This window comes from Neoarthrinium moseri, assembly GCF_022829205.1.
Source record: "Neoarthrinium moseri strain CBS 164.80 chromosome Unknown scaffold45_Wmoseri_CBS_16480, whole genome shotgun sequence".
Taxonomy (NCBI): Eukaryota; Fungi; Ascomycota; class Sordariomycetes; order Amphisphaeriales; family Apiosporaceae; genus Neoarthrinium; species Neoarthrinium moseri.
In genome coordinates this window covers 130,065-147,086 of record NW_026055159.1, presented here as the reverse complement: position 1 = coordinate 147,086, position 17,022 = coordinate 130,065, and the positions used below count along the sequence as shown (strand labels likewise).

The following is a 17,022-nucleotide window of genomic DNA, read 5'->3' as shown; positions in this document are numbered from 1 at the left end:
CGTCGTGGCCAACGTAATCTGTCGCACAGAAATTGTCATGCTGCCCTGTTTACAGGCTTATGGAAGGATGCTTTCACCTTGATCATGATGGACCTCAGGATTCTAGGTCTCAATCCTGAGCTTCTGATGCAGCCAAAAAGACTGAATAATGACATAACTTGTGGCTTCACCTCGTGTTGGAATCTGTGCTTTAAGAGGCCCTTCCGCTCTCGCCAGGTCTACACGAACGGTCTCACAGCAAGTATCTCACTTATTTGATTCTCTTACTCAATATATTACTCTTGGTTTTGCTGCAGTCTGTATTGGAAATACACATATACACACTACAAAGGACAAATAATGCTCCCAAATCTCCGTCCAGTGGCAGGACTGCTGTCACTCGTGGCTTCCATTGAAGGGCAAACAACTTCCGAACATCCGCGCCGAGAAGATGGCAACCTAACAAGCTCAGCGCCCTGCCCATTCCAGCTTCAGTATCATGTGGGTTATAAATTGATTATTATCAAAGGTCTATTGTTGCGGGGAACTTAAATCATCATACAGCTTGGCTTGTGCAATCCTCCTGCGTCTTCAGGGGGGATTGAAGCATCTTCAACTATAACCGCCACTGCGCCGAAATTCTTTACCAGCCCTCTAGTGGCCAACGATGGAGTCACTCACACCATGGTTCTTATATCCGGCGGGGCTTTTACGACACCTATTACCATGTCCGAAGCTGCACCAACACAATTGAGTCCCGATGGGCCAGAAATCAAGTCTAGTCTGCTATCAGTCTCATCTGAAGTAGCTGGAGTAGTACCTCTTGCAACTGACTGGGCAAACGCACCCGACTCCACCAAGGCTTCCTCAGCTGTTCAATCCATCATGACCCTAATCCCAGAAGTAGGTGGCCTAGCCAGTAGTCTCGATGGCGGTGATGCCATCTTAAACCAATGTGAAGTCACAGGAGATGGGCTTGTCTTTGGACTGAATGATCTTATGTGCTGCCTTATAGATATGCTAAATGATCTTGAGCACGCACGGAACACCACAGACCCTGCAATTCTAGGGCCTCTCGCTCAAGGAGTTCTCAGTGATGCTGGAAAGTTGAGCAGCATTGCCAGCAATATCGGCAGTATCCCATCTACCGCGACGGCGACGGCAACAAAGACAAGTTTAGATACGAGCTCAAGTACAACGTCAAGTACAAATCTACGTACTGGTCCAATTACAGCTTCAATTACGAGTTCAAGCATAATTTCAAGTATCATAACCTCACGTTCAACCTCAAGTACAACAGCCAGCACCATGGAGCCATTCACAGTCGTCACGCTTCCCGCTGGAGCGACGTTGGTCCCCCTGCCGGAATACACTGCTCCTACTCCCATATATATCACAACCACATCACCCGGAAGAACCGAGCAGACTATCGTCCCAGGTGCGCATACACATGCTAAAAGAAAGCAGTGCAAGATCTTCAACATGTTAACACAGTCCATAGTCATCATTCCTGTCTCAGGGCCCCCGGAGATCTGCTTCGGCTGCTACACAACTTTTCCCCCCAACATCCAAATTGATGTATCAGGTAGCTTCTGTATTCAACTATTCGGCACAAAGATTGGGAATTGCCCCAAGGACGGCGAGGGTTCGGGATCCAATCCCTCCGAGCCTAGTGACCCATCCAGTCCCGACCCCGAGCCGACCGAGCCCAAAACCGAAAAGGAGTCCTGCACAGAAACGCTCACAGCAACATATGAGAGCATTTTCTGTACGGTTGTTGGAACTGCGCAGCAGGTCCCTACAGCATGTTCAACTCAGGCATACAGTGTGGTGACTGGTTGCACCATCACCGCCTCTACGACGAGCACCACTACGACAGTGACAGCAGAGCCGAGCCACTTGTACTGCAGTCCAGGGTCTTGCGGTACAGGAGAATGCCACACCAAGAGATCCATGAATGTTCATGATTCTCAAGCAAGCGTAGCCAAGCGTGGCGATCCTGACGAGGGAGACTGGGTTGATAGAAGCGACTACTCAGACCAAACGCTATTCGTCGCTGGGGAAGTCTATGAAGCATACACAAATTTTGTTCAAACTGACAACAATATCGTCCCTATACCCAAAAATACAGACATTGAGCCCGGCATGACCACATCCCAAGTAGTACAATTCAACGACAAGGTTGTCTCGTTGTCCGTGCAAGGCTTATACGGCTGCACTTCTGTGGTAGTAGTGTCACAGCGAGGCGCCTGGGCTAGTCACATATGGGAGGCGCCAACATTCACTGGAAGTATAGATAATTTCAGGGCAAGGGGGCTGGATTACATCACCAGGGGCTTGCATGACGACAACCCTCAATTTTCGCAGCACAAATACGGCCTCAAAAATCTACGCGGCAACGGTGATCTTCCGGGAAATCTTGGAAAGATATTCGGCGTCGACAATGACGATATACCTGGAACACGTGCCTATATCCTGGCTCCACGGCCACGTGTTTGGGCTCAGACGATAAGGGATGAACAAGGCAAGATCGTCGATTTGGTGAACATAATGGGCAAACATATAAGCGACCAGGAAATTCAGGATCCTAACGCGATGGCCGGAACCACCCAGTTCCCGGGACATAATGACCAGATTACTCAGACAGTAAAAGCCATTTTAGGGGAGAGTGTTCCCGTTGAGGTCATTGAATACTCACCGAATGTATTGGGCCTGGAAGACCTCAAGAAGAATCTCCCGCCAGAGAAGAGAGCTCATATATTAGGAGATTACGACAACGCGAAATCGCGAGGCAAATTATACTTGCAGTACAGGCCGGCAAGGTGCGACCGGCGTCAAGCATCTTGGCGCCTTTGGATAGAGGACCGAATGGACTTGGCTGGCAGGACAGACAGCTGGGATGCAGAAGGTGGCCAGATGTTCGTCTCGTCGCCAAAGGGGAAAAGGGACGGGGGCAGCGCTTGTACGCTCCCTACCGGCCCATCGACAAGTGCGTCCGTCACGACTACGGTCGACGGCCACACTGTGGTGGTGGGACCATCTGGTACCTCTACAGTGAACGCGCCTATTGGGTCTAAAACTCCGGGATCCTGCACATCTGATACCGTCGACAAAGACTGCGGCGGGCCCAGTTTAAGCTGCACCGGCGGTTTGGTAGCCAGATGCGAGCAGGGTAGATGTGTGTGCAGATTGCCCGAGTTTGCTCCTGGGTCCAAGTGCACTACGACGGATGACTGTCGGCCAATATCCTTGTGTGACCCAGTGACACAGCTTGACGCATGCGAGAACAGTCTATGCGTTTGCAAGCCCGCTCCAACATCGACCCGCGCTCCGGAGCCTTCAACAACATCGACCCGCGCTCCGGAGCCTACAACAACATCGACCCGCGCTCCGGAGCCTTCATCAACAACAACGGCTGCTGCTTCGGCACCAACAAAAACCGAAGTCGCCCCAAGGCCGTCACCAACGGAGGCAGTGATCATCGGCTACCAAGCAACATTAATCGGATCGGAGTTCGGCGTGGACATGTTAAACCAATGGGTCTTATATCCACAGAATGTGAAGGAGTCTTCTGTATCCCCAAATTTGTGCGTGTTGAACGATATAGGGTCCCGACTAGATGACTCGTACCCGTCTGGAGCCGATGACATACCCTGGCCAGGTAGTGTCAGTTCTGCTGGTGATGTCTTCGGCCATAAGGGTTGTCACTATATCGGTAGTGATTCAGGTGCTGGTCGTTTTGCTTGCGATGATGTGAACGAGTTTGCATGTGTCGTTGACAGTCGGAATGGGCAAGCAGACGTGTGCGAGCTTGGAACGGCTACAAAATGCTACCCAAAGATCCAATGCCTCTTCCCTGCCTAATAACCAGCTACAAGACCTTAAATTCAAGCAAAGTCTAATGGATTTTTATATATGAATACCCAGGTGACTTTGTTACTTTGCAGTATAACGTGCACCCATTTCAAATGGCTGGAAAACAGCTGCTCCGTAGTCAGGGAGAAAAGCGAGGTCCCTGGTAATACACCTTGGGGGTGCCACTGATGCTAGCATCCTCCATCTTTAATACCTTCAATACATGCCCATACGCAGCGTTAATATATGTGCCATATGCCATGTGTCCACTGTGAGCTGGTGCCAGCCAGGAGGCAGATAGAAAGATAAGTTTGCGCTGTGGTGAATATACCCGTGACCCTTTCCAGTTTCGCTGCTCTTCCTCCCGAGATGCGAGAAAAATTTACGTTTAATCTACCTATATTCCACCCTCGAGATCAGACCGCAAGCCGCCAATACACGCCAGACAGCCCTCCACCACCATTTCTTATAAACCGCGGAATTCGTCAAAGACTTTTCGGGGTCGTGGATAGTACGGGGCAGGAATGTGTCGAATATGTACATGATTTTCCGGTGGTCTTTGAGGAGGATGGCGCTAATGGCGGCTATTCGATGCAGGAACTCCAAGAATTCGAAAAAGAGATCTGGGAGGCTGGAGAGGATGCTTACGAGTATTTGTCTAATATGACCCCCAAGGTCACCTGTTGTTATTGAGTATAGAGAAATGCCGTAATTAAGTTGCAGTCTGCAGCAATGAATGACAAATGACCGGCTCGGATCATTGATGAATCGTATTTGTCTGGTGTGAAACTTCTACCGGGTCACGTACTGCTGAGCGTGTCGAATCTCTAGGCTATGCCAAACAAAGTCAAATCCATAGTCGCTGTACCCCACAAGCTGCGCCGTCGTCGCCGTGTCATCTCCTTCGATGGTCTGATTATGCCTACTTCGAGGTGCGTTCGCCTCATCCGCTGAAGTTGTCAGACCTAGGGCGTTGGACCATGCCTACATTGTATCCTGGTCTGAGGAGATAGATCATAAGGGTGGTTTACCGAGCACTGAATGGTCACGCGGAATGGTGAAGTCAGCAAGCGGGAAAAGTAAGGCAAGGTCCATTTCGGTCGGCTCTGTGACCTCGGACTCCTTCGTGCCAAGCGGGCGGTCACCAGTCTATCTATGGGATAACGGATGGCATCCCGAGTTCTCTACGACCTATGGTCGTATGCGACTTTGTATAACCCTAACTTGTCGTATAACAGAGCCACCACAGGTACCATCTCATGTACAGTGTGGTGTAAACGGTCAAATTCCAAAAGTCTACCTTGAAAGCAGGAGACTATAGGTAGGCAATGCGAGTTATACCCATCGTCTGCCCTGGTCAAAAAGGTATTGTAGATGATTCTGGAAACCCAGCCAGAGCCACCTTCTCACTTTCTCACGCATGTGGAAACATTGTATCAACAGATAAGACTCAGGTGACGACGACACTTGTCCATATCAAGTAGCTCCAGCTTCATTGGTCGGCAGTTCGTTTTTGATCTGACGGAGTAGTCCCAATCGGCCCAACTATCCATCACTAAATAGATGTTGAGTTGGACTCTATCTTCTCGAGGGAATGCTCCGAAGGCTCAATCAATGTCGCGTTGTACCACTTTGGGTATAGTAGGGCTCCAGTCCGTATATCTTGATTCGTGGCGCTTCTTCAGTATCGAATTCGCAAAGCCGCCATCGAGATGGATATGAGGTAGTGCTGGCGAGGCACCCATCGCATGGCTTGCTTCTACATCTTCGTTGTCGGAACGCCACCTTGCCCGTATGACTCATTTCAGGGTTGTTGTCCATTTGAACTGTGCACGTCAGAAGTAACCCTGTACATTTCTGCATGGAGTAGAATTGGGCGTTTTCAAAGGTTGGACCAAAGTTACAGTTCCTCTTACAGTCTCTCCGAAATTGGACTAGGTCATTCATAACTTAGGTTGTTCCGAATACCCGTAGCTGCCGTCAATACGGCGCTCCGTTATCAGGGCTGTCAGCCAACTTCCGAGGTGCTCCGCTACGGTAGCGAAAGGGGGAAAGACACCGTCCGATCGTTACATGTTTTGCAGTCATGGTACTAGAAGGTGCGGCTTGTCTAACCTTTCACCTCAGAATCCTGGCCGACACGCATGGGCATACTCATCATAGATGTGTAACAGCCGTAAAATCAGTTCTGCTCATCACTGATGGCCAATGTATGAGCTCCCACGTCGGATGAGCTTCTGTTGCAAGAACAAACGCGCACCAATTTCCACGGGCTTTCTGACAAGTAATTGTTTGAGTTGGAATAAAAAAGCGCAGAGGTGCCGTATCCCTAAACGCATACGCAGCACAGTGATACACAACGTACACCACTCGGAGAGGACGCTGGACAGCAGTTCTTGTGGCCACTCGTCTAAAACGAATGGTTACTGGACGCCCTTATCTATGTCCATGTACGCCTGAATCCCCAGCAACTGGCCACTTAGATCTTGTCCCAGCAGCAACGGAAGACTTATTCACGAAAGGTACAATGAGCCGGTACCACAACGATAGACCAGTTCATTCAAGACCCAAGCACCATGGCTTACCACAGCTCCTGTCTGAGCGGTACTATTTCGGCAGAAGTAACTTGTACTATCTTTGTGTCACTGTGTGATTCATCGACGTGTCGGTGGACACTTGGATGGGATTCGTCTAACAAGCGTGCCGATACATATTCAAACTTACGGTATCTTTACGCCATCCAATCTGATAGTATCAAAGCTTGACATTTCTGAGTTGCCACCTCTTAAGCGCTATTTGTGAAAGTCTGCTTGGTCAAATACTCCAGGTCGCTTATCATCCACCAATTACCAACTATTCGTGATCAATTCAGTGTCAAGAGGTACCTAGCAAATTAATAGCTAGCTAGCCAGCCGCCTCAGCATCTTCATGAGCCGGTAACGAATGCTCTTGGGCATAATATGGGGGATTCAGCTGAACGGCGTACCGAAGTGGTGTTCCACGAGGATCGAGCGGTTACATGCAGTTTCTCCAAGCTTCCACTTGCTACGTCGTGTCACCACCTCCTATGGCCCATACGAGAAGATTCTCGTCGGGTAGCGGCAACCTACGGCATTGTGTGACTTGCACAGTTTCGCCATCTCTTGTCACCCAGTGCCTCATCAGTTCATACAGCGCAGATTTGCCTCACCTTCGTATAGCTCCCTCCTCAGCACGCAGTGTTCTGTTCCGATTCGTTGTTGTGCAGTATGGGTTGTCGACCTTCAAGGGAGCAGGTAAGGACTATATAGCAGCCACAGGGGAGAATCTTCAATACGGGATCTATATTTTTGTGTAGTCTGATGCGGCCTGGCTGTCCTGCCGTGTCTCCATTTTCTTGATTGGGAGCAAGACGACGCGGTTACTCTTCAGCGGGCTCCGACACACTGTTTTCACGTTCGCCGATCCCGGAACGATTTACATTGCTCTAGACCACAGTACTGTAATATGACTCTCTTTGCTTGTCACACTTGTTTCTACGAAGAAATAAACCTTTGATCGAGGAAATTCAACATCTTCTCACGAACGAAATGCCAGATTTGGTTGGTAATGAACGGACCCGAACTTCAAAGCCCTTCGCCGGAGCACGTGGTCGGCAAACAAGCACCAAGCCAGCCTCAAAAGATCCTGGGAGATACGGTCTCAGCAACCCTAGCCAATGCATAGCAGCGTGCAGGAGTAATTTCACCGATTTAGCAAGAGTCGATGGTGACAGTTCTCTTGAGAAGCTATGCCACAGACTTACCAATGAACTATACAAGATTGATCTTTTTCAGTCTCTGTATTGCTGTGATTCAAATTATTGCGGCGTTGATTTCGCTTTACCAAATAAAAGTGGGTTGGACCGTGAGTTAACGTACACCCCAACGGAGCCGTATACACACCACTGAGTCTGATTACAGCTAATGTTGATGCAATAATAAATCAGTGCCAAGGGTAAGTTAATCCAACAATACATTCAATCTTTTGCTAAAAGTTTATAGCATTGGAATCTATGATATCGAGGATACAGGACCACCACCTTTGGCCCTATGCCATTCTAGAGAGCAGGAGGCCCCAGTCACGGGACCTGTACCTGCAAACAGTATCACATTTACGAGCATTTCAAGACACACCGGTACCAAAACCTTTGGAATTGTGCCTTCGTCGAGTCCTGCACAACAAGGATCTGGAGCACCAGTACCTCTAACGAAAGGGGAATCAAGCACGACCCCAACGTCGACAACTTCAAGGGATGATTCCACAGAAACCAGCAACTCCTATCTTCATACCTCAAATCAACAGGGAATGAAATTTAGTGACCAGATCATAATTGGCGTATGCGTTTCTGTGGTCGTTCTTTTCGTGGTACTCCTCACTTTTGTTATATGCCGCCGGCGGAATGGCTCGAGAGGCGTGGCAAGGGGGCGGCCATCGTCTTCGAGATCAAATTCGCAAACTCCGAGCGGGTCTCCTACGCCGCTGATATCTCCTCTGCCATCTTCTTGCTCCAAAATGATGCCCCTGACGCCGCCTCCGCTTCGTCTCAGCGACCGTAGATTTCTCCCATCCATGGTCGGACTGAGCTCCGTCCGGTCGTCGTCAGGACAGTCCCAACCATATCAAGGCGATGTGACATCTCCTAAGCACCCAGGATTCTACCCAGCAAACAACAAAATGCTACCTATGGCCGAGCAACGTAGCACCACTTCAAGTTCTGAGTTTGATCAGGGCCATGGTCGGCCGGCAATCGTTATTCGAAGCAGTACCAGCTCAGAAGTTAGCAACCTACCAACGATAATGGCCCCCGCTTTGAGATTCGACAAAGCATGCTTCTCCACGACAGGAAGCATTGCAGTCATTAGTCCTAGAACACCACCTTTATCACCAGCTCGACCCCAGAGGCCACATGACAATCCCTTAGCAATTCCAGACCTAGTAACCCCAGTGAGGTCCTCGACGGGGGCGCTGCCTCCGCCGCCTCCTTCTCTTCTCACTGTGAAGATGAGACTCTCATCCACCTCTACGCCGTCTCTCGGGTCGGCCTCAACGACAGTATCGCCAGTATCACCCCTATCCCCATCACAGCACAATGCCAAGAGGTCTCCAGTCAGCCCGCCTCCACACCCTGCGGAGATCGGGGTTGCCATCAGCAGACTACAAAACAACCCAGCAGCGGGTGTCATCCTGCCTAGCTGCTCCCACGAACTATGCGACTTGACTGAGTCGCCCGTCCGCGAGCGCCGCGAGAAATGGGCCGGCTGGGGTGGTGTCAGTAAGGGGAGCCCGGGTACCGCTGTCCCAGGTAGGAATAGGGTGAATGGGAATCCGAAGATCTCAGGTGACACCAAGGGAATTGTAAGGTCTACACTTGTGATGAAAGAGCTGGACTTGGCGAGGCTAGGTGGGAGCTACTAAGGTAATGTTTGATATGATTGACAAGGCGGGGAAGGCGCTGCACCGAAGGATTGAAATACGATTAGAAGTTCCAGAATAATACTATGATAGATGATGGATAGAAGGGATACACATGGCACAGGTGCTTCACGACTTGATGGTCAATGTAATGTAAAAATAAGCAACGAATGGCAGTGGCGGGAACCTTACGGAAAAAAAAGAGAGGGTGATTAAAATCAATCGATAAAAGATATCAATCTCCGCTGAGATCGACCATGAGAGTCGCAAAAAGCTCTCTTCAGCTGGAAATAGGACCATGTCCTAGGATCACCCTGATTATTCTATGCTTCAAGTGTGGACTGGATGAGTCGAAGAACCTACCACGGTTTTGCCATCTTGTTGAACAGGGCGGTAATTTTATGCCACCAGATTGGTCTGACAATTCAAGTGGACATCAAGATCGACGCCAAACGCTTACGTTGAAAGAGACTGAGTTATCCAATATTATTAGGTGGTAAGCGGCGTGATCTGTGGTTTACGGGGCGCCTGGTGGCTGCCGGGCAGTACTGTGCGGTCGACAATATCCTCCTACAAGAGCCGTTCCCGACAGCCTGCTGTTAATAGATAGCGGAGCATCATTAGGTTACACTAAAGACATTAAAGACGGTATCAGCCACGTCGGCAGTCATGTTGGTCACGAAACGTGAGCTAACCCAGAGATAGTTGCAGGTTGTGCTGGTCTTGTCTTGTCTATTTAGGCTACATATCTCAACCAATCTGATAGTCTTGGACGATATCTTGTCCGTCTTCATATGCTCCATGATCATGTAATTGGTAATGAATATCTATGCGCCTACGGCCTGAAGGCTCTTGACAGTATCAACCGAACTCTTCTCGATCGAGATCCAGTTGATACCGAGCTCCTTGGTGGCCCGTGAGTTATCGTAACCATAGACGCCTCCCTCAGGATAGTCGCCACCCTTGACACCTTCGGACGGGAGCTTGTCCTTCAGCTCGGGGAAGTTCTTGCGGACCGCGGCCACGACCTCGCGGTTGTTGAACTTGCCGGCCGTAGTGAAGAAACGCTTCCCACCAGCTTCAGGGCGCTCAAATGCCTCAACGTGCGCCAGCGCAACGTCGCGCACATCAACCCAGAAGTAGACGCCGGTTGGCGGGATCTCGTCCTTGAATTTGCCCTGGATCAGATCGACAAAGCGCTGGTTGGAGGTGTTGATGGCCGAGAGCGAGTTGAGGTGGTGCACGATAGGGCCGAAGACCAGCGGGGGACAGACGGTTGCGAGATCAAAGTTGGGCTTCTCCTCCTCGATAAACTTCCATGCCGACTTCTCAGCAATGGTCTTGGAAACCCGGTATGATGTGGCTTTGTTATCCTTCAGGCCATCCTCGTATGTGTTGGGGTTCCAGTCGGCTTCGGAAAAGACCTTCTTGGGATCGGCAAGTCCCTTCTCCGAAAGGATAGAAGCAAATGAGCTGGTGATGACAACGCGCTTCACGCCTGGGGCAGATTTCTTGATGGCTTTGAGAATCGATGTGGTACCAATGATTGCTGGGTCCAACAACTCGGTCTTAGGGTCAGTCCAGTTGTAATGGAATGGGGAGGCGGCTGTACGACTGTCAGACGAGTCCTTGTGAGGGATTTTACTTATTGTACGGCGGCCAGTACGCAGGGGCAGGCTGCCAGACATCGTACTTACTGTGAAGAACCACCTCGAGACCCGGAGTCTTCACAACCTCATCAAATGCATCTGACTTGGCAATGTCTGGCACAATCACCACAGCGAGCTTTGCATTTGGGTGCGCATCGCGAATCTTAGAGGCCTTGTCATCTGACCTGACGGTGGTCACAACCTCGTGGCCACGCTGAAGGAGCAGCTCGAGGATATGTGCTGAGGGGGTCGTTAATATCCTCATCCATCGCATGCTAGCCACGAATTACCTACCGGCAATGAAGCCCGATCCGCCTGTCAACAAGACTTTCGTCATTTCGTAACAGAGTGATTACAGACGACGATGATTCAATTTTTATGTGCAAAAGTTCCCTGTTGGCAGCCTTCCCTCGTGAGTCTTTTCAACGCCACAAGCAATTCTCATCAGTCTCGCGAGATGTCGCAATAATGAGTTGCGTCGCGGGGTCGTCGTCGGGCGGGCCGCAATACTGCACGTCATTGCCTAACCCCTCGCTCCATCGGCGTTAAGACGGGTTGGTCTATGGATACGTGTGAGCTAACTCCTAGGCATATCGGCTTTCAACCCTTTCCTGCCTCCATATACACCACTACACGCAATTGTCGATACTGCGCAACAACTATCTCCATCTGTTGCTCCTTCAGTAGAAACCGCAAGTTACGTGCGGCCGGCCATGGTGAATTAATTATCCCCGATACCCTCGTCGAAGCCGTTTCGGAGGATCGGCTCCTGAGGTGCGGACAGCCCCTGCGTCTGTGGTGTTCTTAGCACGTGTGGAGCGGCGGCCGATCCGGACCTCGCTTCGGCAGTGCTGAGCGGGCATCGAACTAGGAGAAGACTATTGAGCTGGGCTAGGCTAGGCTCTTGGGTTTCGGCCCCCCGTCCTTACGAAGTTGCAATAGGATGAGAACTGCAAGGTCATTCTTGGCTGCCCATCAAGCGCATCATCCGTCCCAAATCTAGATGTCATGATCAGCATGGCGCGAGGTTGAGTGCCGCAGTTCCCGCCCCTTGAGCTTGTGACGCAGGAACGACAGCCGGTTCCAGGAACTCGTGCCATTCTATTTAGCCAAGTCTTACTATGGCGTACTAGAGAGTAGCCAAATGATGTCCACGAGGGCCAGTATTTGTCATTTTCAGTGTGCGCCCACTAGACCTTGATTATATCTCCGGATCGTCCACATCCTGGCTAGAAAGTACGTCTCAAGGGTGACCCCCAACCATCTGGAAGGCCCCCCACCAACAAGCCACCGGAAGCACCTTTTTGGCAAATCCTCGGAGCATCAGATGCAAATACAGGACCATGCAGGGGTCAGTTGTGGCTTCAGGTAGAGATGTAGGGTCTCGACCGTACAGGCCGTCACAATGACGAGGCAAGATTACAATCACGCTTGTCGGCATGTTGCCAAGCCTTCCTCTGAAAGCTTGACCAAGTACCGGCATCTCAATGTGAATGACTCGCAACCATCTTGAAGCCTACCTGTCCCAGGGTACGACAGCGCTACGAGCGGCCCGTGTTGCAATGTACTTCCTATGATACTTCTTGGCTGCTGTTGTGATCGAGCTGTAGGGATAGCAACACTAATGGTCGCCGACCTGAACCATGCAGTCGACGTGACTTCACCGACGACACATGCACAGCTTAATCGGAGCACCATGATGGACCTAATCATGGGACACTAGGGGTATGCTCTTGTGGAAACGTACCGTCCTTCTTTCGTATCTACCCGTGATCTGGTCTGGTCAAAGACCAATTCATTCGATCGCTCAGGGAACTATCGCCAAAGCTTGTAACGAGCGCCACTCCATTACTTGATCTGTAAGTTCTCCGGCTTTGACCTAGCTGGCACCACGGTAGCCAAATGGTGTCAAATAATGGCAGCCTCTATGAGTGATGGTATCTCAGAGATACCTGGATGTTTCCACTCAAATGACTTTTGTCTTCTGTAGCTCAACATGAGGCCCGGAGATTTAGATACGCAATTATTCATTGATCGCTACTAGTTGTGTTTCGTGAAGATCAAAAAGCGTTGGGTATTTTGACGGATCAGACATCCCTAAGCTGGTGCATCATACGATTTGAATACTCTGATGGTACGCACAGCTCTTCATATGCTAGATCTCTATTGAGAAAATAGCTCAATCGGGTATGCATATGAAATAAAATAATTGATCCGTGATATCAAGTGTACCTGGCGCGAACACGCAGCTCTTGTTCGTTGTTTTAAGGTACATATGCAAGGCTTTGAACACTGCACTTTCGAAGTGCAAGTCTCTCGTTACAAGCTCCAATTGGCAAGGGAAAACGTATCCTTTTTCCAGAAGTGCTATTGCGTGAATGCCCAGACATAGATCACCACCGCACGAGATTTTCTACGAAGTAAACCTGCTGTGGCTAACCATTGACTTGGCGCCTGTCAGATGGATGCCCGCTTCGTGTCAGCAGCGATGCGAGGTATTGCACCCCAAATGTGTTCGGACCATTTGTAGACAGCATCATTCCTGACTTTCAATCTCTTTTCTCTGTAGTATTGCAGTTTAAGCAACATATCATAGACTGATTCTGACTCAGGACAATGCTGTGACATGCCAGTGGCGAGGTTGGTGTCCTGAATGCGAGCCAAGGACAGCCCAACGAAACATGAATTGCCCGGTTTTGGGTACAAATGAGTGACTTGACACCTTTGTTTTCTGATGTACCAACAGCTGGATGAATGCTGAGCGCGAGTTTCGATACCAAGAAGCTTCAAAGGGAATATGATGAGCCGGCGCCGCCTACGGCCCATACTCCGAGAGGTTCCATCCGGTCCTTTGCCTGTCTCAAGACATCAAAGCAACATAATGTGACACGGCAGAAGTAAAGAGGATCAAGGCGAAGCGATTACCGTCTGGGGGATTCGACCAAGCTACCGCGCCTTTAGCACTCACGCTCTCTAGATTTAGACCTCTTCATTCAAACCTGTTAATTTACAAGTCGACCTTTTCGAGTTGTAGCGGGGAGCATTCGGCAATCATTGTTGACGAGCAGCCTCCGAGTCTACAGGAGACGACAGCAGACATGTCAGTTGTTCGCGTTAACCTGTAGTGGATGCGCAGCTTATTGGTTCAATGAACCATTCAATAACTTAAAGAATGAACCCTGCCTTGTTAGCTAGCCAAGATCATTCAATCGTTGGTAGAAATTCTCATGGAGATACTATGGTATTGTGCTCGGTATCTACGTGCACTGGTAAGGTCTGCCGAAAACAAGAGTAGCACAGATGCCCAATTGCGATCAGGATACCCTGAATCGCGTACCCATACTGTCGGCAACCTTGGTTCGCGACCTTGCATATGTCAGGGGGGTGTAAATCCCGGATTTCAGTTTTTCAAGATTCATGAAACATGGGCATGTAATCGCAACGAGATATCACAGAACATACATTTCAAAATTAACATGCGTCTGCAACTAAAGCTTCATCATATATCACATTCCCCACCCCAGCCTTCCTGCATCGTGGTTTCCCACATGATTAGATCAGGTCTAGTGCTACGAGAATGCACTTCCGAATCAGAGTCATGCAACTTGATTCATACATGGGGGTGACAAATCAAGGCTTGTTGCGGTTCTAATCTATGTCTTGTGGCGACAGATTGCCTTTCAGAAACATCCGATGTGTTGCAGTTGCATAAGAGCACCGCCATGAGACTCGGGGTTTGTGGATCTTGCATTGCGTTCCGGCATCCGTTCTTGAGGGAACAAGGACAATGGGTTCGACAGATCTGACAGTGGAGCACCAATCGATTGTTAGCAATCTGCATCGATCAGAAGCAATGCTCCATGCTGCTAGATCTGCAATTCTTCCTCCCTTTCCTTTTTATTTTCTTCATCACACCACATCGACAGCACCGTTTAGAAGACAGCCAAGTCGAAGTCAACGGTTCTGCATGCTGTTCAGATAACCATCAAAATAAGCAATGAGCAATACTATGCAGATTTGAGTTTATGTTTTTTTCGGATAGACCTCGAGTCAGGAATGGCCCTTGCGCTTCACCATCAGAATCCCGTAAGATCTACGCTGTATCCCAAATGGTTGATCAGCGGTGAGGGAATTGGTTCACAGCCTATGATACCTTGCTTATGTACACTTTTGGTTCATAAAGTACTTTGCTGTGTAGCTTCGCTTGGAAGGATCATCTACGAATCGGATCAACGCCTGGTGCTTGCTTTCACAGGTGACTAGACCAGAAAGTCTCGTAGGATGTGGTGCTGTGGTTGGATGACTCGGCGCAGCACCCGAAGATCACCACGCAGGCGTCCCTGAAGGACGTCCATCTACGAGGTTGGCTCCAATACAAACAGGGACCGACCTTTCGGCACATCAAAGGTCTCATGCATCTTACAAGCTAGGGTTGATGGACACTTCCTACAACAACTGCTATGGGGTTACATATTCTACTCGTCGCATTGTAGGTGTTGGTGTGTGTCACAAATGACGGGTGGGATTTGGACTGCACAAGACGTTTTAATGTAGAGAAACGTTGAATGTTTCGACGTCTTCCGGATTGCTTCATCACGCAATAATGTTTCGAGTTTAAACCGTCTTGAGAAGATCCTTGCGGGGTTTTTTCCTATAGTGGTATCGTGTTATGGACTAAAGCCAATGAGGGTAGCGAGACCAGTGCCCCTTAGGTCCAAATAGCATTGGACGCTATGGCACAGACATCACGCCCAAGTTGTTTCTCAAGCCAAGAACCAGGCGGGCCAAGCCGTTACTAGGGATGATCGTTTTCTTCCGAGTCAAGGGGCCCGTCAAAGTCTGAGCACATCCATCTGCATTCGAACTAGCAGATCACTCCCCGTGATCAGATGCGACGATGGAAGAACTGTATACTGCATTATTACGGTACGGACAAAGCAAGCTGCATGTGGGGGTCTGCAGAGGATCGTTGTTAATTGACAGATATAATATTGCTCATGTCGCATACTTAAGGTTGCGTGCATGATCGGCTCCCTCAAACTCCGTGGCACCCCAGCGGTAAATAATGTAAACCTGCTACTCTGTACTTTCCATGAACAAGCATTTCAATGTCTCCTCCAACACGTAGCCTATTAGGCGTCGTCTTGCGTGGTGTTCTAGATGTAGCCTAGGTTCAGTGCTCCCCTATGGTGGTACTTCACCGCAGGCAAGGCAAGGATCCCCAGTTTAAGGAAGTCAGGACATGCTAATAATGGTCCGATTAAGCGCACCGGCAGTTCTACTGGGTTCCCCATGGCGCGCCAGAATCCCATGGCGTCTGTCCATGAAAGTGAGGCGCTTTATCTCGCTTATACAAGGATGACCCCGACAACCAATCATTCATCTAGCCATGTTTAAGTATACCAGAGACGAAGGATTGAGAGAGCTATTGCGACGCAAGATGGCCTCGTGCAGAACTAGTGACAGGTAATGACGATAAGCGCTTGCTCCTGCACCGCTCCTGGACCACAATGCATTCAAAAGCTAGCAAAGCTGGGTCCAGTGCTCCCTCACTAAGATACACGCTAGCACATAACTACGGTCGTTCTCGCGCCAGGGTTCAAGGGTTCACAAACAGTACTATGTAAAGCACAAAGCCTAGTCAAAACGGTAGGCTTGATAGTGAGCCACTCTGGATATCTAGATCTGCAAGCTGCAGTTTTACCCGGAGTAGTCCAGAATCCAATAGAAGCCAGTCTATTTGGGGGTTAGCGAACCTCAATCCAACATTGCAATCGTACGACAATCAAGGTGATGGTGATAGCCGACCCTCGTCTGGTCATCAGGGGCGTTTGCAACCAACATAGTGATTAAGGGTGACCGGCAGTCTTCTCCTGTCCAGGAGTCGCGAGCCAGAATAAACTTGATCTTGATTAGCTTTGACTGTAATCATTCATCAACGAAGTTGTAACTGTCCAAGTCTTGCTAATCGGCGGCTGAGAGCTAAGATCAAGTCTCGGCCCTCCTATGCTTAGGGAGCTGGGTCGTGCCGGTCGATCCGGGATCGTCAAACCGGACTCACGGATCCGGGGAAGATCTAGTGTTTAGTATCGGAGATACATTCAAG

The 17,022-nt window shown here is 49.7% G+C and overlaps 3 protein-coding genes across 3 annotated transcripts; 2 read left to right on the top strand and 1 right to left on the bottom strand.

Moving 5' to 3' along the window:
* Positions 1-663: 663 nt before the first annotated feature.
* On the top strand, positions 664-3,843 carry JN550_009634 (uncharacterized protein; the record flags this gene model as incomplete). The annotated part of the gene is made up of 4 exons (XM_049321727.1): positions 664-882; positions 1,095-1,225; positions 1,272-1,417; positions 1,481-3,843. The coding sequence occupies 4 exons, from the start codon at positions 664-666 to the stop codon at positions 3,841-3,843; spliced, it is 2,859 nt and encodes a 952-aa protein (XP_049168372.1).
* A 4,524-nt stretch (positions 3,844-8,367) lies between these two features.
* JN550_009633 (uncharacterized protein) lies at positions 8,368-9,270 on the top strand (the record flags this gene model as incomplete). Its single annotated transcript, XM_049321726.1, has 1 exon — positions 8,368-9,270. The coding sequence occupies one exon, from the start codon at positions 8,368-8,370 to the stop codon at positions 9,268-9,270; it is 903 nt and encodes a 300-aa protein (XP_049168371.1).
* Positions 9,271-10,094: 824 nt separating this feature from the next.
* On the bottom strand, positions 10,095-11,253 carry JN550_009632 (uncharacterized protein; the record flags this gene model as incomplete). The annotated part of the gene is made up of 3 exons (XM_049321725.1): positions 10,095-10,873; positions 10,965-11,156; positions 11,211-11,253. 3 exons carry the CDS (start codon positions 11,251-11,253, stop codon positions 10,095-10,097), a joined length of 1,014 nt encoding a protein of 337 aa, XP_049168370.1.
* Positions 11,254-17,022: the final 5,769 nt, after the last annotated feature.